At 34.0% G+C, this 23,177-nt stretch overlaps 1 protein-coding gene across 12 annotated transcripts in view; it reads right to left on the bottom strand.

Moving 5' to 3' along the window:
- Positions 1-23,177, bottom strand: part of Pcdh11x (protocadherin 11 X-linked) — a 620,385-nt gene that overhangs the window by 256,451 nt on the left and 340,757 nt on the right. For 7 of the 12 annotated variants that reach the window (XR_387044.3, XR_001782746.2, NR_073451.1 and 4 more), the window contains one exon: positions 16,548-16,577. The exons of the other annotated variants lie outside the window; for them this stretch is intronic. Coding sequence is in view for 4 of the 7 variants with exons in the window: in XM_006528386.4 (XP_006528449.1) it covers positions 16,548-16,577 (30 nt within the window). In the remaining 3 variants the exon portion in view is untranslated. The remainder of the gene's footprint in view (positions 1-16,547; positions 16,578-23,177) is intronic. 12 annotated transcript variants of the gene reach the window in all.

Here is a 23,177-nt window from a genome sequence, read left to right as displayed (position 1 = left end):
TAGTTCACATAAAGAGCTAAAGGGGTCTGCAACCCTATAGGTGGAACAACAGTACGAACTAACCAGCTATACTACTCTTGGGCATATACCCAAAAAGATGCCCCACCATGCCACAGGGGCATGTGTTTCTCTATGTTCTTAGAGGCCTTAGTTGTGATAGTCAGGAGCTGGAAAAGTCCCAGATGTCCCACAACAGAAGAATGGATTAAAAAAAATGTGGTTCATTTACACAGTGGAATACTACTTAGCTATTAAGAACGAGGACATCCTGAGTTTTATAGGCAAATGGACAGAACTAGAAAATATCATCCTTAATGAGGTAACTCAGACCCAATTGGACATGAAATGGTATGTCCTCACTTAGTGGACATTATCCATAATATACCGAATACCCACAGAACTCAAAAGATTAACAAGCCAAAGAGCCCAAGTGAGGATGCCTCAATCCTACCTGGAAACAGGCAAACTCAGGAGGTAGGAGTTGGGGGGACCCTCTAAGATGGACTAGAGAACTGGGAAGTGAGAGACACTCAGACTCAAAGAGAGAGGCCTGTAGAAGGCTATTCAATTATCCTAATGGCTGACCCATTCCTATAACCTGGAAAGATTCTTAATGCAGAACTATTTTATTATGAACTGTAAGTAATTGTACCCACATGAATATTTGAAAAGAAGTTTTGAATTAGAAAAATATTATATTTATATATATATTATAAAGTTATAAGAATTAATGACTGAAACTATGGAAATTATGTCAAACTAGAAGATTTTAGAGTAGTGAAATTTAGCACAATTCCTGCTTTGTGTATGTGGTTGTGTTTAAATTTAAAGTGGGTTTAGCATTCTACCATAATTTGTGTATCTGAAAACATGAAATTCCTTAGATATTATTATTTTACCAGTGATATCAATGCCAAAATAGGCACACTTTTCTCATATTTTTCTCAATCTTGTATATTCTCATTCTTATGAAAATCATTCATCTTTACAATTAATTCTGTAGCTACATAATATTGAAAGTTATAGTATCATGAAAAGGATATGTATTTCCTCATCTTAAGAACCAAAAAAGAAAAGTAAACACTATAATGATTTTTTTGGGAGACTAGAAAGAGAAGAAAGTAAAAGTCAATTATGGATGAGAAAATCAAATATGGGACCAATGAACTATCATTCTTTTTTTTTTTAAATTGTCCCCACTCTAGACCCTTATGCTCCAGCACTATGCATCAACAAATGAAATTTTCTTTCTCAATACACCTCTTCTCATAAATAATATTATCTTCATAAATTTCCTTGACATTGTAAAATATAAATCATGTTGATAAATATATGATAATGCACAGTTAAGATAAATAAATGAAAATCCACTATATATTTTTTCCTTATGATCCAGTATGATTGATAAATACAGACCTATAGGGGCCTATGAATAAGGCCAACAAGATTTACATATTGAAATATTTTCTCAATTTTATGCCACCCATTTGTCAAAAACATGCTAACATGGGAAAACAATATCTTTAATCAAAAGTCTTTCAATGTTTACTAACAGAAAAGCCCATTACTCACTATTCCACACTTAAATATGCTTTTCCATAATTACTGTAAGTGTATCTGTTATAGCTGGCCAGGTTATTTCAAAATGATATAATATGTTCTTCAGAAAGTGGGGAAAAGCCTGAAAGATATGGGCACAGGGGAAAAATTCCTAAACAGAACAGCAATGGCTTGTGCTGTAAGATCAAGAATTGACAAATGGGACCTCATAAAATTGCAAAGCTTCTGCAAGGCAAAAGACACTGTCAATAAGACAAAAATGCCACCAACAGATTGGGAAAGGATTTTTACCAATCCTAAATCTGATAGGCAGCTAATATCCAATATATACAAAGAGCTCAAGAAGGTGGACTCCAGAAATTCAAATAACCCCATTAAAAATGGGGTACAGAGCTAAACAAAGAATTCTCAACTGAGGAATACAGAATGGCTGGGAAGCACCTGAAAAAAATATTCAACATATTTAATCATCAGGGAAATGCAATTCAAAACAACCTTGAGATTCCACCTCACACCAGTCAGAATGGCTAAGATCAAAAATTCAGGTGACAGCAGATGCTGGCGAGGATGTGGAGAAAGAGGAACAATCCTCCATTGCTGGTGGGATTGCAAGCTTATACAACCACTCTGGAAGTCAGTCTGGAGGTTGCTCAGAAAATTGGACATAGTACTACTGGAAGATTCAGCAATACCTCTCCTGGGCATATAACCAGAAGAAGTTCCACTGATAATAAAAACACTTGCTTCACTATGTTCATAGCAGCTTTATTTATAATAGCCAGAAGTTGGAAAGAACCCAGATGTCTCTCAACAGAAGAATGGATACAGAAAATGTGGTACATTTACACAATGGAGTACTACTCAGCTATTAAAACTATGAATTTATGAAATTCTCGGACAAATGGATGTATCTGAAGGACATCATCCTTAGTGAGGTAACCCAATCACAAAAGAAGTCATTAGGTATGCACTCACTTATAAGTAGATATTAGCCCAGAAACATAGAACACCCAAGATACAATTTGCAAAACACAAGAAAATCAAGAAGAGGGAAGACCAACAGATGGATACTTCATTCCTCCTGAAAATAGGGAAAAAAATACCCATGAAAGGAGTTACAGAGACAAATTTTGGAGCTATGATGAAAGGAGGCTACCCCACCTGGGGATCCATCCCATAATCAGCCACCAAACCCAGACACTATTGAATATGCCAGCAAGATTTTGCTGAAGGGACCCTGGTATAGCTGTCTCTTAGGAGCCTATGCCAGTGCTGGGCAAATACAGAAATGGATGCTCACAGTCATCTATACAATGGAACACAGGGCCCCCAATGGAGAAGCTAGAGGAAACACCCAAGGAGCTGAAGGCGTCTACAACCCTATAGGAAGAACAACAATATGAACTAACCAGTACCTCCAGAGCTTGTGTCTCTAGCTGCATATGTATCAGAAGATGGCCTAGTCAGCCATCACTGGGAAGAGAGGCCCCTTGGTCTCGCAAACTTTATATGCCCCCGTACAGGGAAATGCCAGGGCCAAGAAGTGGGAGTGGGTGGGCAGGAAAATAGGGCGGGGGGAGGGTATAGGGAACTTTCAGGATAGCATTTGAAATGTATATAAAGAAAATATCTAGTAAAAAAAAGTAAGAAAGTAGAATATGAACTAATGATGCAATGTATGCTTGTGGAAACCAATGTTATTACAGTTTCTTTCTGGCTACTAAATGCTGTTGATGCTATACTTTGATCATAAAGTAAGTTTGTGGAATAATATAGTAATCAGCAAAATACTTTCATAGGATAGCAGAAGAAATAATTTTAGTAGGCAATAGAATGTAATAAATCAGCTAATTTTCTATAATCATATGTAGTATACACATGGAATATAAATAGCAAGATAATTAACAATCACTGATTAGAGTAATTAATAGATTTAATAAATGCTAAATAACTTTTAATAAGTTCTAACAAAAGCAGCTACTAAAACTATCAACTAATTCTACAATGACCCTTCTATTTATTTGGGTTTTGCTTTTAGTATCAGTTCAACAATCATGCTGTATATGCAAGGATTGCAATGTGATATATACAAAGGCATAAAATGTACTGAGCAACATCAATTGATACAAATAAAGCTATTGTAGAAATATTTTGACTTGTTATATGTTAGCTATTATCTTGTTTGAAATCCAAATAATACCCAAATATCCTGCATACTACAACATTTTGTTTAATAAATTTAGTTACAATATATATTGTCAGTAATTCTGATTTATTATTATTATTATTTATTTATTTGATTTTCTATTCAAGATGTATTACTTACTAATTATGTAATGGGGTTTCTTTTTTGTAGTAGCCAGTGAAATTTTACAAATAATATGAAACATATTTTAAATCAATTTATCACTCAGATAATTTTACAGAGTCATTGCAAACTGTTTTGCTATCAATAAAAATGATACAAAACTGGTTTCAGAGCTATACAACCCATATTTCCCAACAGTCACCTTCACTACCAAATGTGAAACAGATCTCAAAGATAAATCTTTCAATGGTAATGATTGATATATTACATTCATCATAGTTTTACTATAGAAAATGTTCACTGCACTATTTGAGACTCGGTTCAATATACATCTTGTTTTTAAGAAAATAAGGAGGGCAATCAGTCATCTTAGTAATGAGACACAACTTATAAAGCATTGTGTGGTTTAAGGAGAAACACCTGACTTGTAAATCAATGTTTATTGTATATTTTAATAACAAGATTTCTCATTAATACATAATAAAACAGTTGTTGAAGGGCATCTAATAAATGCCTTATTCCCAAAGGAATCATGTTCAACTGAAAAAGATGAGGTTTTTGACAAAATTAAAATGTCATGTTGTATGTGATTCACATAACCAAGAAATAGACCCAATTATAGATGATTTACATAAAGTACAAACAAAACATCAGATAATGTACAGAACCTATATCACTGAATGCCTAATCCTGACTAAAGCAAAAGTTCAGTATAGTTTAATTTTATTCAAGAGGAATAATATATTAGTGGTTACTTACAGTACATTTTGCTAATTATTAAAAATTAAAAATTGAAATATATATTCTAATATATATAGACTTTACCATGACATTGAGGTCAAAATGTCTATGGCAAACTTACAGATACTTTTTCATCAGTGAGCATTTATTCTCACACAGAGAAAACTTACTATGTAAGTTTATTAAATAACTTACAACAAATATTCATTAAATATTTACTAGGTTTCAAGTGGCTTGTTAGACTACAGGAATTCATAAGACATCATGAATTATTAATTCTCTCTATCCTAACATTAGAGTTATACTTTGCTTCTATAATGATTAAATGTATAAAAATCAAAGCTAGAAGTTTATTTTAAAAATTACAAACATAATGAATAAATGTTGGTGGCTATGTTCATAATCAAACTCAAGGGGTAGATTTGAGAATTACCTAGTATATTTATAATCCTCTAATAAAATATCACCAATATAATTAATTGAAACTCCAAAATGAGGTTGCTGAGATTTATTTTTAGCATTTAAACAAAATTTATTTTTAATTAGCATGTAAATTAACATATTTCTGTATATCATACCCATCCGTACTTAGAGTTGGTTTGATTTTCACCTCTGACTCTTCTCTTCTTAAACCCATACTCATCTTTGCCTTTCAGTCCCCAATAATCCTCTTTCCTCTTTCATATTACTTGTGTTATGTTTCTCTATGTTTTCATTAAAATCTATTTGATCTGTCTCATTAACCCCTTTCTAGTTTCTTGACCTGCATTCACAGTCACTTACACATATAAACTTAAGAAATTATAACTAAATACAGGAGAGAACAGCCAGTATTTGTTTATCTGAGTTCAGATTATCTCATTCAGTATCTTGTTTTATAATTTCAAATGTAATCATTCCAGTTTTCCTTAGATCTGAATAACATACCATTGTGTACATATACCATATATTCATTTTTCAATCATAAATGGATGGACATCTAGAATGATTTAATTATTTAGCTATCATGTATAGAACAACAATGAAAAGTGATGTTCAAGTTTCTCTGTACATCGTTCACATATGCAAATATTTCTGTACCCCTTAAAATAACTCACTTACCTCCTTTAAAGTCAAGTATATGAGAAGTGAAAAATACATGCAATGATAATTTAAATCACCACACCTCCCCAGTAGTTGACATAGAAACTCCTGTTAACTCTATTGAATAAATAAGTGTTCTTAAGAAGACATTTAAATTTTGTAACATAAAGTACATGCTAGGAGATAGTCTTCTACATTAATCCTAATGTGCACTGTACCTGCATTCCACTACTAATTTGATGTAGTTTATCATAGAAACAAATGATGTCTTGAATGAGTACTGTCACATATTGTCAAACTTGATCCAATAACTAGATAAGATTTTAATCTATTCCTGATGAAAGTCAACAATCAACTTGGATTCCAGGAACTGATGAACTGATCAATAACCATATTTATGACTTGTGAATAAAAGTACACCAGAGCAATAGAGAATCTTCTAGTACCAATCACTAATGAGATGATTACCCCCAAATCAGAACAATTACTCTGGATGATAAGGCTGTGACCCAAATCAAAATTATCATGTCATACTGAACACTTTGTTTCACTCAAATTGTGAGAGGTTGAGAAGATTTCTATATGCTTTTCAGAAACATAAATGAGATATTGATCAATGATATGAAAAATTGGTATCATCGCAGAAGGCCTTGGTGATACTACTCTATTACAGGATAGATAATGCCAAAATATTACTCTAATAATTCAAACTATGTCAACGCATTTCTGCCATTCAATTTGGGGATTGACTATAAATTTAACTTTTATTTCCTCATCGGAAAAGACAAATGAGAGCCATACCTAAGATTTATGAATACATGACTTGGGCTGAGCCCTGAGCATTTCTCTGTAACTATTCTTAGGCCTAGGCCTAGAAGATTCTAGCCTGTGTACCACCTAATCTGTGAACCCAAACTTTGAAGGCTTCAGGTTCTAGCCTTCATCTGCTAACCTAGGCCTAGATGGTTTCACCCTCAAAGACCTAATGCAGAATAAACATCCTTTCTAGCTCTTTCTAGACACTGGCTCAGTGGTTCAACTCAACTGATCTGGTTGAAACTCATCTCTAAGTTGTCTGATTCAAAGTGGTTACCCTCAGCTTCTGATTGAATTGTTCTGCTTAGCAAAATTGCCTCTTGCAGTCCAGGACCTGAACTGAGCTGACTGCTCCTACTGCAGGAACTAAAAGGAACAGAACTTAATGGAACTGCCTTAACTCAACTGAACTCAACTCTATCCCACTGAACTGCACTAATATGAACTGAACTCCCTCCTCATCATTCCCTGTGCTGCTCATAAGTAGCCTTTCTTTCCTGTCTGTTCTTATGAGAGTTTGGCATATCCTGTCTCTCACCCATTCTGCCAAATCTTTCTCTGATTCTATACTTTTTATTTTCCCCAATTAGACTTCATTTTTGGGATCAAAAGTATCTACTAAAGGTATGTTTGTATTTCAGCCAGAGGGATTTAAGGTGTATATTCTAGCCAGAAGGATTAAAAGGGTATCATACCAGTCATATCACATAAACCTAGAAGATTTTTGGATATAATCCCTTGCCATAACAACCATATTGCTGAATTTAAACTCACTTCCAATAAAGAAAAAAAAAAGCAAAAACCAAACAAATAAGCAAACTAACCCAAACAAAAAATGGAGTATAAAACCAAACAGAGAATTTACAAAGGAAGAATCTCTCCTGGCCAAGAAGCATTGAAAGAAATGTTCAAAGTCATTGGTCACCATGAAAATGAAAATCAAAATGATTATGAGATTCTACTCACACCAATCAGAATGGCTAAGGAAAAGAAAACAAACCTCAGATGACAGCATATGCTAGCAAGGATGTGGAGAAAGGAATACTCTTCTATAGTTGGTGGGATTGAAAATTTGAACAACAATTCAATCTGTAAGTTCCTCAGAAAATTTAATCTGGAAATCCCTCAGAAAATTGGAAACAGATGTACCTGATGAACCAGTTATACCACTCTTGAGCATATACCCGAAACATGTCCCACCATACCACAAAGATGCATGCTCCACTATGTTCATAATTATTTATAATAGCGAATAAATGGAAAGAACCAACATGTCCCACAATGGAAGAATGGATACAGAAAATGTGGTTCATTTACACAATGAAATACTATTCCACTATTAAGTACAAGGACATCATGAGTTTTGCAGGCAAATGGATGGAACTAGAAAATATTATCCTGATGAGGTAACTCAGATCCAAATGTATATTAGCCAAAAAATACAGAATACCTAATATGCAGTCCACAGAATTTATTAAGGTTCATAAGCAGAAGGGCCCAATTGAGGATACTTCAATTCCACTTGAGAGGTAAAAGAAAGCAATCACTGGAGGCAGAGGAAGGGAGGAACTGGTTGAGAGAGGGGAGGGGGAAGGGAACAGGAGAACAGAAGAACAGGATCAGGTTTGGGATGGGAGACTGAAGAGAAACCCTGAGGGCCAGCAGAATGGAAATATGTAATCTTGGGGAGGTGGGCAGTAGAGACCACTCTAGAAAATATCACAGACCTGGGATGTGTGATACTCTCAGGACACAAAGGGAGGCACCTTATATGAAAGGCCCAATAGTATAGAGAGGGAACTCACTTGTAGAGTTCACCTCCAGTAGAAAGACAGGGCATCAAGTGGAGGTATTGAGTTGTCACCCCACAGTCAAAAACTCTGACTCAGAATCGTTCCTATCTAAAATAACTACAGGGACAAAAATGGAGAAGAGACTGAGGGAAAGGATTCCAGTGACCAGCCCAACTTCAGATCCATCTCAAGGGTTGACACTATTACTGTAGCTATGGTGTGCTCACAGACAGGAGCCTAGCATGGCTGCTCTCTGAGAGGTTCAACAAGCAGCTGACTGAGACAGACAGATACTTAAACTCAACCATTGGAAAGAAGTCAGGGACATCAGTGGTTGAATTAGTGGAAGAATTGAAGAATCTAAGGAGAAGGGTGATCCCCATAGGAAAACCAGCAGTCTCAACTAACCAGGAACCCTAAGATCTCTCAGACACTGATACACCAACTAGACAGCACACAGGAGCTGGTCTGAGGCCTGCTACACATATAGAGCAGAGGACTGTCTGATCTGGTCTCAGTGGGAAAATATGTGCCTAAAACTTTAAGCCCCAGAGAGTGGTGAGGCTTGGAAGGGGGTACATCCTCTTGGAGAGAGGGGAAAGAAGGAATGGGATGATAAACTGTGGGAGGGGGAAATGAGAGTGGGCAATGGCTGGACTGTAAAACATACAAGTAATAATAGTAATAATAATAATAACAACAACAATAATAATTTCCTTTACAATTTCTAGCTAGAGATTCATGAACTTATAACAGAACTTTTTTTTCCCAAAATGACAAATATAGGTCAACATAGTTAATATGTGTCCAAAATTTCTACTCCAGGAAAACAAGACCATTCCAGCTTTTCCATTGACTTATTTTAGATTTTTCCTCTCCCGATCCTCATCTGTGATTCTTCTTCATCTACTGTCCAGGATAACAGACTCCCAAGATCCTTATGTCACCCAGAACTCATATAACATCACTACAAAGTATTTATTTTATTGTGTATTATCTTCAATTATTTGGCATAGAATCTTCACATTACTGTAAAATGTACATGAAATGTTGTTCACTCTGCCACTGTCATATGAATCATGTTTTTACTCAAAGTCTCTGGCATGATGATTTCTGTCTCCTTATATCAGGTATTTATAATATTTCTAATATGTAACTCACCTCTGAAGAGCAATTTGCCTTGGTGCCCCATTTGAATCATAAACCTGAAACTTTTCAGGAGTATGTGCAGAAGTCACTGTCTTTGTTTAATAACTTCTTTTTTACTATCACAACATCAAGATGATAGCCATAGAATATAACAATTCCATAATCCTCCAATGATAAAACATCACACACACACGCGCGCGCGCACACACACACACACACACACACACACACATATACATACATATATATATACATACATATATATATATATGATTATTTTTCTGTAATGTCCTAATTGCCTGACCTATCCTCTGAAATCCAGAAGCTGAAGTGTACTGATTGCACTGACTGCATGAACTAAGTGTAATAGGCACATATACATACAAACACACAAACACACACACATTCTTTCATGAAAAGCACAGTGCTATAGTATTTGTTTGGCAGTAAACCCATTTGAGATAGCATTTCTGTAATGAAAATACTAGTAATTATTTGTTGATATTAAGGATAGATTCTAATCTGAGCTTTATAGTTTAGTGTATGAATTTCTATGTAACAGTTGTTCATCATACCCATTGCCAAAGCTTTTAAATTATGTACTGACTCAGATTTAGAAGTCATTAACTGAACTCCAACAATAACTACCAACGCTTAACTAGAAAAAAAAAGAAACAATAAAAGGAATGGAAAATTGCCCAATCTGTTGCAACAGAAAGAGTTCATATGCAAAAACTGAGCCAGTAACTATGCCTAGCACTATTGTACGGCTAAAGACCTGGGGATAATGCATTTAATACATATTAAAATTCTATGCAGATAAGTCTTCAAATGCTTTGCTCTTTTTATTACTTTGAATAAAATATAGTTTAAAGCCACTTAAAATATCGACTTATTTTACTTAAGATTTTAGGTCTATTGTTTCCTGCACTTGCAGAACAGGAATAGAGCTGAAATGAATATGGATGGCTTTATTTCAGAATAACTTCAATACTATGCCACACAGAGTGAAAACATCTGTTTCTAAGAGATATAATGACAGATTTTCATGCTTCACTATGAGGCGATGAACTGAATGACGGATTAGAAAAGTTTGATGTGAGGTTAAGTGTTTTCAGCAAAGTAAAAGAATAGAGATGGGGTATGATAATTTACTTTTTAGCTTCTTTTACCAAAAATCAAAGAATAACTTTTTAAAATGAAATAATCCAAATTGAAAAGCTTAGTAAATTAGGAAATAATAGAAAATAATTAAAATAATATTTATAGTGCCAAAGTTATTTTTAAAACAATATTGAGTATCATTCTTGAATATTTTATAGATAACATAATAATTTATATTAGAACTAAGAACTAGTTTTTTCTCTGTTACCATTATTTTTCTATTTTACATGATGAACTATGATATGGGAAGATACATACAAAAACTCCTATATTAAAAAATGCAATGTGTTTTTAAATACTAATATGTTATATTATGGAAATTAGGGTTCATATTTTTTTGAATTAAGGAAATTTGGAAGTCTAATGAAACAAGTATGCTCATTTTTTAGTAAAGGTGAAGAAGTTATTGTGCAGATAACTGAGAAGATACTGAAGAAATGGCTACTTCATCAGCATAAAGTCACAGTTCAGATACAAAAATTATATCTTCATGTTCAAAATACATGTTGTAGTGGCTGGTTTTGGGTGTCAACTTGACACAGGCTGGGGTTATCACAGAGAAAGGAGCTTCAGTTGGGGAGATGCCTCCACGAGCTCCAGCTGTAAGGCATTTTCTCAATTAGTGATCAAGAGAGGAAGGCCCCTTTTAGTGGGACCATCTTTGGGCTGGTAGTCTTGGGTTTTATAAGAGGTCAGGCTGAGCAAGCCGGGAGAAGCAAGCCAGGAAAGAACATCCCTCCATGGCCTCTGCATCAGCTGCTGCTTCCTGACCTGCTTGAGTTCCAGACCTGACATCCTTGTTGATGAACAGCAGTATGGAAGTGTAAGCCAAATAAACCCTTTCCTCCCCAACTTGCTTCTTGGTCATGATGTTTTGTCCAGGAATAGAAACCCTGACTAAGACTCATGTATAGCAAAGAACTTTGGGGGAAGAAATTTTCTACGAGGGTCAATAATATGCTTGTACTAACAGGCTCAAATTGGACCAAAACCAAAAGTTTTTAAAACAGGTATACTTTCTCTAGGAAGAAAAAATAAGGAATTATTGAGGACCATGTGGTGATGTCAGTGTAGATAATATTGGAGTTATAAGGTAACTTTTAATTTTAAATATATTTTTCTTGCCAAATATCACTCTCAAAGGTTTTGATAAAAAAGTTGTTGCATACAAAAAGAAAGAAAATCTGCTAAGTATTTAAAAGTCATGAGAAAAAAAATGATAGACTGGAAAGGTACTCAGAGACATATAAATGTTACAAAGTTGATGTCTATTTTCAAATAGTTGATTTTTATTTAATCCTATGAAAGTTTAGAGAAAAGAACTTGTAAAAGGAATATAAAGGGGTTTAAAATGTTTGGACTGTTTTTAAGACATGAAATAGAAATAAGTTTCATGACTTTTGAACAATGTCTAAAGTCCATCTCAAGCTTAAAACTGTTAACATGCCTAACACCATTGTATAGCTATAATGTCATAATTATCCCCTCAGTACAGGGGAACACCAGGGCTAAGAAGTGGGAGTGGGTGGGTAGGGGAGTGGGGGAGAGAGTATGGGGGACTTTTGGGATAGCATTGTAAATGTAAATGAAGAAAATACCTAATTAAAAAAAAGTATCTACACAACGTTGGGCAACTAGTACCAGAATATTTTACTTTCCAAGGTGAAGATGTTTATCAAAATTCCTCATTTTCTGTCTTCAACAACCATATATGTGATTATTTTATAGAATCTTATATAACCTAGGCTAGTCTCAAATTTGTTCTGTAGCTGAGGTTGCCCTTGAACTCCTGATTCTTTTGCCTCTAACTCATAAGTACTGGGATTTGCAGGTGTAGAACTCTTGGCTCCTTTGCCAGCACCATGTCTGCCTATGTGCTGCCATGCTTCCCACCTGATGACAATAAACCAAACCTCTAAACCTGTAAGCCAGCCCCAATAGACAGGGAGGGGAAATGGGAAAATGGGAGGTGGTAGAGTGGGACTGGGAGGGTACTGTGATCAGGATGTAAAGTGAATAAATAAATTAATGAAAAGAAACTGAAAAAAAAAACAAAACTTCAATAAAAATTTTAAAAAAAACCTGTTAATATGTCCAACACCATTGTATAGCTATAATGTCACAGTTATTTTCTTTAACAATGATCTGTCAAGAATAATAGATGGAACGGTCATCTACACATGAAAACTGATAGAGAACAAAGAAAATGATGAAACAAGATGATAATTTTAGACAGAAAGATGTTTGTAAACTAGGCAAAACATAGACCATAAAGACTTTTGAGAATCAAATGAGAGCAAATCTCAACTTAACTGTATGGCATAATACAGTACAAATAATAACACTGAGAAAATAAAATGTGAGGATTCTGTTCAAAACCATGATTCACTTTAATAATGTGAAAATTAATCTCAGAAAGTTAAAAAGAGGACATATAGGTAATAAACAACCAAGTCAGTAAGTAAAGATTTAAAAAAACATTCACCTGTAGTGATGACTGCATTAAAGTGATAACACACAGGATCATGTGAAAGCATGCTTTGACTAAAGGATGAGCATAGAAGGCTAATTCAACACCATCAAATCTTTCTCCAAATATTCTGTTCTTTTAGTCCACTGACCAAATTTTCAGTAATTGATACATTTAATAAAATAAATATATTTCATAGAAAATAAATTAAGATCCTGAAAAATGCTTGAGAGTATGTCTGAATAATATATTCTTAGATATTGCTATCTAAGAAATCTATGCACTATGAGAACAAACAACTTCATTAGATAGTCATGCCAAATAAGAGCCCTTAGTGTTAATTTAATTTTCTCATAAAAGTACTTAAATTAAACTAAAATTTTAATAAAGGAAACTAGACTAGTAAAATCAAAATAATAAATGGCATTCATAATTGCAGTGGTTTCATGTATTAATTAGGTAATAGTACTCTGAAATAAGCATGAATTAATATAGTCCTCCAATAAAGGCAAACATTTTTTTCAAATACATACCATAAGACTGGATTGCATTTGGAGAATTGTTTGTAAAGATATGTCAAGGTCTTATTCTTCATTTGAATTCTTAAATTTAAATTTCAGGTGACTAGCTGAACAAAAATCTTCCAAATATGCCTAACTTTCTGAACTGAAAGAACATATCTTGGAGACACCAGCAAAATGAATAGTTTAATACATAATTGCTCTAAGGTTGTTGTCACTCAACCACCTTGTCTTTATTCAATCTGGGAGCAAATGAGTACACAAATGACAGGAATCAGGATGAAGATAGGCAGATGACAAAAAAGACCTTTCAATTGTACTCTGACTCTAGTTGCTCTCTGTTATCCATGAAGTTAGTCAGAAAGGAACCACTTCATAAATTCACCTCAGGCAGATATAAAGAAATCAGAAACATATTCCTTTGAGAATCTCAGTCAGTTCTATTTCTGCCATCTTCAGTTTAGCACTTTGGTGAACATGAACTCTAACAAGCCAGGCCATTTGTGAAAAGCCTCAGGGCAGTTTAGACACAGACTTATCCAAAGAGAAGAGGGAACTTAAAAGGTCTATTTGAAAAATTCCAACTTAATGATAACTAAGGAAAAAAAAAAAAACTAGGATTATTAATTTAACAACCAGTGAGTGCTTATACAAAGAAATGTTTTAAATTACTTATCAAACAGTTTTTTTTAATTGTAATTTTTGCATTTATCTGAAAATGTGTGTTGCTACAACTATTTATTCAGTCAGAAGTAGTTGTGTTTTGAAATCGACATTGCTGCTAACTAGATTTTAGCTGGTTGAATTGGGGCATTTGCTTTTGTTATGTTATTTGAATGCTACAAGATTATGTGTGAAGTATTCTATTTAAGGATTGATTAAAAAATGTGTCTACCTTTACCTTTAACTTTTATCTGAAGGATGAAAATTATCCCATTTATTGAGGTCTCACAAGCTACTTAAAATCTTATGAAAAATCACTGAGTTCTCTTGTCCTTTCCTGTTTTAGAATATAAAAAGCAATAATGCATTTGTGCAGGTACTATATTCTTAACTGAGATAATTCATTATTCTGTTTTTTACAAATGTTAAATCTGAATTAAACTGAACATCAAATATATAGTATAGAATTCATTAAAAATCTAAATAGATGAAGTTCAGAGGTTCAAGAAATTAATTAATCTTTTATGGAAACATTTGCAATAAATTCAAAGCTAATGAATATTCTGACACTTAATATACTTAAAGTTTATAGCTTCTCAAATTTAACATCCAAAATACCCTTCAGAATGCACACATAAATTTAATGGACCTAAAACAAAGGACATCAGAGGGCATATTTCATTTCTATGGCGTATTGCATATTTTATCTAGATGTGTACAACAGATTATTGAAACAACTTTAACAATGTTTTGTCCTACTAGTGAAAAGAACATTTGCAAAGTTTTAAAATTATTATTAAAAGTTTTAAACAATTCTTATAAAGAACTTGCAAATAAAAATATACCCTAACAAAATTTGAATCTCTCTCTCCCTCCCTTTCTCTCTCTTTCTCTCCATCTGTCTGCCTATTCGTCTCTTTGCCTCTCTATTCCTCAAAATTCCAATTTTAAAATAAATGATCAATGGGTTTACTTCCAGATTCACAAGTTTAAAAAACTCCTTCTTTCTCTCTCCCTGTCACTCTTCTCTTCTTTGCAGCCAATGACATTTTATTATTATATTTTTGTTTATGTGTTTTAAATGGACAACTCCATTATTCTTTTTTATGGACTTTGGTCTTCTGAGAGGAGTAATTTTCAAAACTTCAGTACTCCAAGGTCACAGTGATCTTCAAGATAGTTTATAAGGACATTTAACAACTCTCAGGAAAATATATTGATTTATAACTCTGATGCTGTTATGTTACATTTTCCTTCAAAGATTAATGCTAATTCACTTTGACATTGTAGTAAAATTCCATTTTCAGGTAATTCTCGCAGTTGATAAAAACAGGCGATGGCATTAGATCCAGTAGATTACTGTGTAGCCAAGCCTAGCCCTTCATCTGGCAAGTTGTTTATCAAAGGTCAAATTTGGCTCTTCAAACTAGATTATAATATTTCACTGTAAAGATTTTATAACTTTAATATACAGTAGAAACCATCATATACTGTTGCCTTACATGGATGGTTGTTAATAGCTTAATAAAATATTATTTGTCAGCAGTTTAAGGTTAATATAATTCATTCTACCTCAAAACATGATAAGAAACTCAAGGTATAGTGCTAAGAAATTTGTCATAGTACAGAAAAGTTGTTTGATGTTATTGCTCATACTATATAACTAGAGAAAAAATATAATTTAACAGGATGTGTAAGATAGCTTTATTTATTTATTTATTTTTGAACTCTGGAAAGCTAACTACTTAGAAGATTTAACTTTTTTATCTATCTGGGAATGTAAACATTTTACATTCAAAGTGATATTCTGCAGATTAGTTTCTCAATGAATAATAAACTGTTGGTTAATGACGAATAGGTTAGCTTTAATTTTCCTCTCTGATGCTACTACATTACTTTCTGGTCCATAGTCAGTAAGTTTTGGTGATTCCTGCTAAAATTTGAAGTCACATATAAATTACTCACTTTATTGTTTATGCTTATCACATAAAACCTATATTACCAAGACATTCACAAACTAATACTGTCAACGATGTTTTGTTTTTGAACAGTGGGAAAAAAGTATTAGTCAAAAGTAAAATAAGAGTAGGAAATTGTATCCATAATTATGTATTAGAAAGTATACAGACAAATCAAGATGAATTTCTTTTAAGGCAGAACTATAAAATATGTCATATTAAATACTTAAAGTTTTAACTCCACAGTGAAAAATGTGAGTTTTAGTAATATAAAATTGAAATGCAACATGTCTTAAAATACTTGTGAATTAAAAATCTTACCTTTCCTGCTTTTTTCCCATCAGATCGCCGCTGATTTGGATAAAATGGAGGCAAAGGAAGCAAAACAAAACAAACACAAAGACAAAACTCAGTACCAATTTTATTACTGCATATAGATTATAGTTTTTATAAAAACATGTCAGTATTCCCAGTGCAATAATATACAATGTTGCTCTCATTCCTTGGACATTGCTTGAGTAAATAAATATAGCAGTAATATAAACATCCTGCAACAAAATGAACATCCAAATAAACATAAAACTTCAGTTAACCTACATAGGTATTAACTAAAAAAATATATTCTTTTAGGAAGCAAACAATTGAAGTTGGAATGTCAGTAGTATTTATCCTAAAATAAGGATAAAGACAGAGAGCAACCTATTCAATTTTTTTCAATGTTTTTTATTAGGTATTTATTTCATTTACATTTCCAATGCTATCCCAAAAGTCTCCCACACGCTCCCCCACCCACTCACCCTCCCACCCACTCCCACTTCTTGGCCCTGACATTCCCATGTACTGAGGCATATAATGTTTGCATGACCAATGGGCCTCTCTTTCCACTGATGGCCAACTAGGCCATCTTCTGATACATATGCAGCTAGAGACAGGAGCTCTGGGGGCTACTGGTTAGTTCATATTGTTGTTCTACCTATAGGGTTGCAGATCCCTTTAGCTCCTTGGGTACTTTCTCTAGCTCCTCCATTGCGGGCCCTGTGATCCATCCAATAGCTGCCTGTGAGCATCCACTTCTGTGTTTGTTAGGCCCCAGCATAGTCTCACAAGAGACAGCTATATCTGGGTCCTTTCAGCAAAATCTTGCTGGTATATGCAATGGTGTCAGCGTTTGGAAGCTGATTATGGGATGGATCCCCGGATATGGCAGTCTCTAGATGGTCTATCAACCCATTCAATATTATGAGAGAGAAGAAAGAGTCTTCATTTTTCATTCAATGCTCTATTGCTAATCTCAGAGAATTAATTTTTATCAGTCAATATATGCATCATTTGGACTTTCAAATTTAGAATTGATGTGTACATACAGAGATAAAATCCATTATTTAATTTCCATTATTTTAAGCTTAATCTGTTCTTTTTTTAAATTATTTTTTAATTAGGTATTTTCCTCATTTACATTTCCAATGCTATCCAAAATGTCCCCAATACACCCTCCCACTCCCCTCCCCACCCACTCCCACTTTTTGGCCCTGGCATTCCCCTGTACTGGGGCATATAAAGTTTGCAAGTACAATGGGCCTATCTTTTCAGTGATGGCCAACTAAGCCATCTTTTGATACATATGCAGCTAGACTCAAGAGCTCTGGGGTACTGGTTAATAGATACCTGCATTATCAGAATCAACCATTAATGACTGTGTACAAATTCAACTTTCCTGCAAAGGCTTAGTTTAAGGATGGTGTCTAGAAAAACTGTCCTAGATAGTGCCGTTTAGTTTTCACACCTTTACTTAATCAGTATTTACTGACTTGCTATCCGCTCCTCATAATGAATAATACTGAATCTGCAACAGACAAAAAAGTTTTAACACTCTATAAGAAATAATCTACAAACAAACAAACAAAAAAAAACGACAAAAATCATTCCATTTTTATCCATATATAAACTACTGTGTTGAAAATACTTTTAATTATTCCATAGAATCATGCTAGATACTTGTTTACTTCTATTGAAATTACCTTATGTATATAGTAAATTGTAATTTTTAGGTAAGTTTGCTACTAATTTAGATAAGTGGGCAATCCTCTCGATTGCTCTTTAGGAAACCAAGGAAAGATATAAAAATATTCATCTTATCTCTTTGTAAATTGTTTATTAAACTCCTGAAAATTTAATAGCTTATGCATTATTTAATAGAATATTTTTTGGCTATGGTTTTAAAATATACTTGTTCATCTGAATTGTGCAGTATAAATTAAATTACTGTCCACTTAGTGCTACTTTTGATAGTATTTCATAATCTCCCTGAAAAAAGGGAAAATAAAAATCATGATAGTCTATAAAGTGCTTTACTTATCCAGATCATTTAGCTACAATATATATTGTGGGTTTTATTTCATGCAATCACAATTAAAAGAAAATATTAAATCATTATAAGGATTCCAATAGGTAATTGATACCGTATTTGTGACGGAAATATTCATTAAGCAATTTTAGGGCTATTAGAAGTACAAGTCTGTAAATCTGTTATTGATAACTCTAAAGCATAAAGAACTCGATTAGATCTAATATAAACAATAGAGACAAATCTTACCTTGAAAGAAAAACATAATTGCACCTGTGCTTCTCTAAAAATGATCAATAGTAAACAAAGAAAATCATTCTAAAATTTATAAATTGAAAAATAGGTAGAACAAGGAGGAAATGAAAAGTTAGACTGTGTATTTGTTGGTTCATTTTTTATATGCTTTATTCGTGCACTTTTATAGGTTAATATAATCTGAGTCATAAGAATAAATTCTACTCCCTATTAAGAGATAAATATTTTCCTTACTCCATCAAAATTTCTAGTTTAGAAGAGAAAAGTAACTATAGTTTATGAAAATCTGTCCACTCAATATCAACTTTATATTCTAGAGAAAATGTCTAATTTTCAGTTATTTCTCATCTAAAGAATCTACTAATATTCAGTACAGAACCTTGTTTAGTCATCATTTTAGAATTCAAATGACTTAATAGAACAGATAATAGTAAAAGTTATAATAGTAAGTCCAACTTTTCACCTAAATAGGTTTGCTTAATGTTTATTTCCTTTTAAAACAGCAAATTATTTTAAAAGTACTCTGACTCTCACCCAGTTGATGGGGGAGCAAATGGGGAGGGAGATGTGACAGGGGATCTGGTATAGCTAAGCTGAGGAGAATGGGAATGAATGGAAATCAGCTGTATGTTGGTAGGGGCATCTCTAGGATATGCTAGAAACCTGGGATGGGGGCAGACTCCAGTAAGTCTATGAGGGTGACTTGAGCTGTGACTTCTAGCAGTGGAGGTTATGGAAACTGATATGGCCACCTCGTATAGACAGTTAGGAATCCTAGTGGAGAGATAAGGACACTTACCCACACACAATATCTTAGAACCAAAGTAATTCCTGCCTACAAGAAGTGCAGAGACAACTTGGAAAATTGTTTTCCAGCCTTTCACTCTGAGGTTGTGTCTGTCTTTTTCCCTGAAGTGGGTTTCCTGTAAGCAGCAAAATGTTGGGTTCTGTTTGTGTAGCCAGTCTGTTAGTCTATGTCTTTTTATTGGGGAATTAACTCCATTGATATTAAGAGATATTAAAGAAAAGTAATTGTTGCTTCCTGTTATTTTTGTTGTTAAAGTTGGCATTCTGTTCTTGTGGCTGTCTTCTTTTAGTTTTGTTGATGGATTACCTTCTTGTTTTTTCTAGGGCGTGGTTCCCGTCCTTGTATTGGTGTTTTCCCATTATTATCCTTTGAAGGGCTGGATTTGTGGAAAGATAGTGTGTGAATTTGGTTTTTTCATGGAATACTTTGGTTTCTCCATCTATGGTAGTTGAGAGTTTTTCTGGGTATAGTAGCCTGAGCTGGCATTTGTGTTCTCTTAGTGTCTGTATAACATCTGTCCAGGATCTTCTGGCTTTCATAGTCTCTGGTAAGAAGTCTGGAGTAATTCTAATAGGCCTGCCTTTATATGTTACTTGACCTTTCTCCCTTACTGCTTTTAACATTCTGTCTTTATTTAGTGCATTTGTTGTTCTGATTATTTTGTGTCAGGAGGAATTTCTTTTCTGGTCCAGTCTATTTGGAGTTCTGTAGGCTTCTTGTATGTTCATGGGCATGTCTTTCTTTAGGTATGGGAAGTTTTCTTCTTTAATTTTGTTGAAGATATTTGCTGGACCTATACATTGAAAATCTTCATTCTCATCTACTCCTATTATCCATAGGTTTGGTCTTCTAATTGTGTCCTGGATTTCCTGGATGTTTTGAGTTAGGATCTTTTTGCATTTTGCATTTTCTTAGATTGTTGTGTCCATGTACTCTATGGAATCTTCTTCATCTGAGATTCTCTCTTCCATCTTTTGTATTCTGTTGCTGATTTTGTATCCATGGTTCCTGATTTCTTTCCTAGGGTTTCTATTTCCAGAGATGTCTCCCTTTAAGTTTTCCTTCTTGTTTCTACTTCCTTTTTTAGGTCTTGGATGGTTTTGTTCAATTCCATCACCTGTTTGGTTGTGTTTTCCTGTAATTCTTTAAGGGATTTTTGTGCTTCCTCTTTACCTCCTTCTACCTGTTTAGCTGTGTTCTCCAATATTTCTTTAAGTGCGTTATTAATTTCCTTCTTAAAATCCTCTACCAGCATCATGAGATGCGATTTTAAATCCGAATCTTGCTTTTCAGGTGTGTTGGGGTATCCAGGACTCACTGAGTTGCAAGTGCTGGGTTCTGGTGATAGTGAGTGGTCTTGGTTTCTGTTAGTAAGATTCTTATACTTGCCTTTCACCATCTGGTAATTTCTGGAGTTAATTGTTATACCTGTCTCTGCCTGGAGCTTGTTCATCCTGTGATTCTGTTAGCCTCTGTCAGCACTTCTCGGAGTCTAACTCTCTCCTGAGCCTCACATGCTCTCCTGTGCAGACTGGTCTCTGAGGGACCTTCAATATAAGATGGCTCTCTCACCTGCTCTGGTGGTCAAAGGTCAGAGCCCTCCCTGGAGGCCACCTCTTCTCTGGTGGGGAAGGTGCACAGATGTCTGGATCTTAGATCTGCTTCCTGGCTTAGGATGAAGGTGCGAAAAGGGGCCTGTCTCAGAAGCTATGTTGCTTCTGCAGTCAGTGTGCTCTCTTGCACAGATTGGTCTCTGAGAGACCCAAGATATAAGACTGCACCCCATTTTTAAATAGGGCTATTTGGTTCTGTGGAGTATAATTTCTTGAGTTATTTGCATGTATTAGATATTAATCCTCTATCAGATGTAGGTTTGGAAAGTCTCTTCCCGTCTGTTGGTTGCCATTTTGTCCTTTTGACAGTGTCCTTTGTTTGCCTTAGTTAAACTTTGCAATTTTGTGAGGTTCCATTTGTCAATTCTTTATCTTAGAGCAAAAGCTATTGGTGTTCTGTTTAGGAAATTTTTCCTGGCAATCACCATCTCTGACCCCAACTGCTACTATAGAACAATCATGATAAAAACTGCATGGTATTGGTACAGGCACAGGGAGGTTGATCAATGCAATAGAATTGAAGAGCCAGAAATGAATCCACACCCCTATGGTCACTTGATCTTTGACAAAGGAGCTAAAACCATCCTGTGGTAAAAAAGACATCATTTTCAACAAATTGTGCTGGTTCTACTGGTCATAAGCATGTAGAAGAATGCAAATTGATCCATTCCTATCTCTTTGTACAAAGCTCAAGTCTAAGTGGATCAAGGACCTCCACATAAAACCAGATACACTGAAACTAATAGAAAAGAAGGTGGGGAAGAGCCTCGAGCACATGGACACAGGAAAATCTTTAGGTATAAGTCATATCTTTAGGTATAAGTCATAGAGTATATATTTTACTCAAACTGTTAAAATGTTTAAGTTTATGCACTTATGTTAATATTGGGACAAGTCAACATTAGAATATTCTTATTAGTCAAAATGAATCCTCATATATTTTTCTCTGCCTCTATTTCTATCAATCAACAAGACTAGAAATGCTTTAAAATCTAGTTTACTTTAATGAACAAACTTATCAGTAATGATATAAAGATTTTCCCACTTCTACTATAACTTTTCCTGCTGTTTTACATATTCACTACTCAATCATTTATCTTTATATATTACAAAGTTTGATACATACATATCTTAATCTAATTTTTAGCATGATGATTTAAATTTTCAGTTATATTGTAATTGTAATTTTAATAAAGGCATTTGCTTTTCATGTCTAATAATATTCTTTTACAAATATTTATCAAGTTATGTTACAAATTTTTTCATTGATACTGATTTAGTTTTTATGAACATATGTTTGTTAGGAATAATCTAATTATAAACATACAGACAAACTTTCTATGTGTATATAGGAGTGATGGTTTGAATATGAAATATTCTTCATATGCTTAGGTATTTGAATATTTGATTATCAGTTTATAGCACTCTTTCTGCTTCTCCTTTTGGGAGATGTGATTTCACAGTTGCCTGCTCCTGCTGTCTGTATGTTTATATATCATATTACAGTAAAATGATTGACCCTTACATCCCTGGACTCACAAATCTAAATAAATTCTTTCTTCTCTGAGATGTGTTTAAGTAATGGTGTTCTATTACAACAACAAAAAATAATAAATATACTACTGTTATTTATTTATTTATTATTATTTTGTTTTGTTTTGTTTTTTTGAGACTGGGTTTCTCTGTATAGCCCTGGCTGTCCTGGAACTCACTCTGTAGACCAGGCTGGCCTTGAACTCAGAAATGTGCCTGCTTCTGCCTTCCGAGTGTTGGGATTAAAGGCTTGCACCATCATCGCCCGGCATAGTACTGTTTTTAAATGTATATAATTTGAATTACAAATGCTAGTCATATAATAACACTGTTTATTTGTTTGAGGAATTCCCTTATTGCTCCTCAGCAGCTGCATTAATTTATGTTGCTTCCAATAC

Source organism: Mus musculus, chromosome X, assembly GCF_000001635.26.
Source record: "Mus musculus strain C57BL/6J chromosome X, GRCm38.p6 C57BL/6J".
In the NCBI taxonomy this organism is placed as follows: domain Eukaryota; kingdom Metazoa; phylum Chordata; class Mammalia; order Rodentia; family Muridae; genus Mus; species Mus musculus.
Note: the sequence above shows the minus strand (reverse complement) of the source record. Positions and strands in the feature narration are given on the sequence as shown.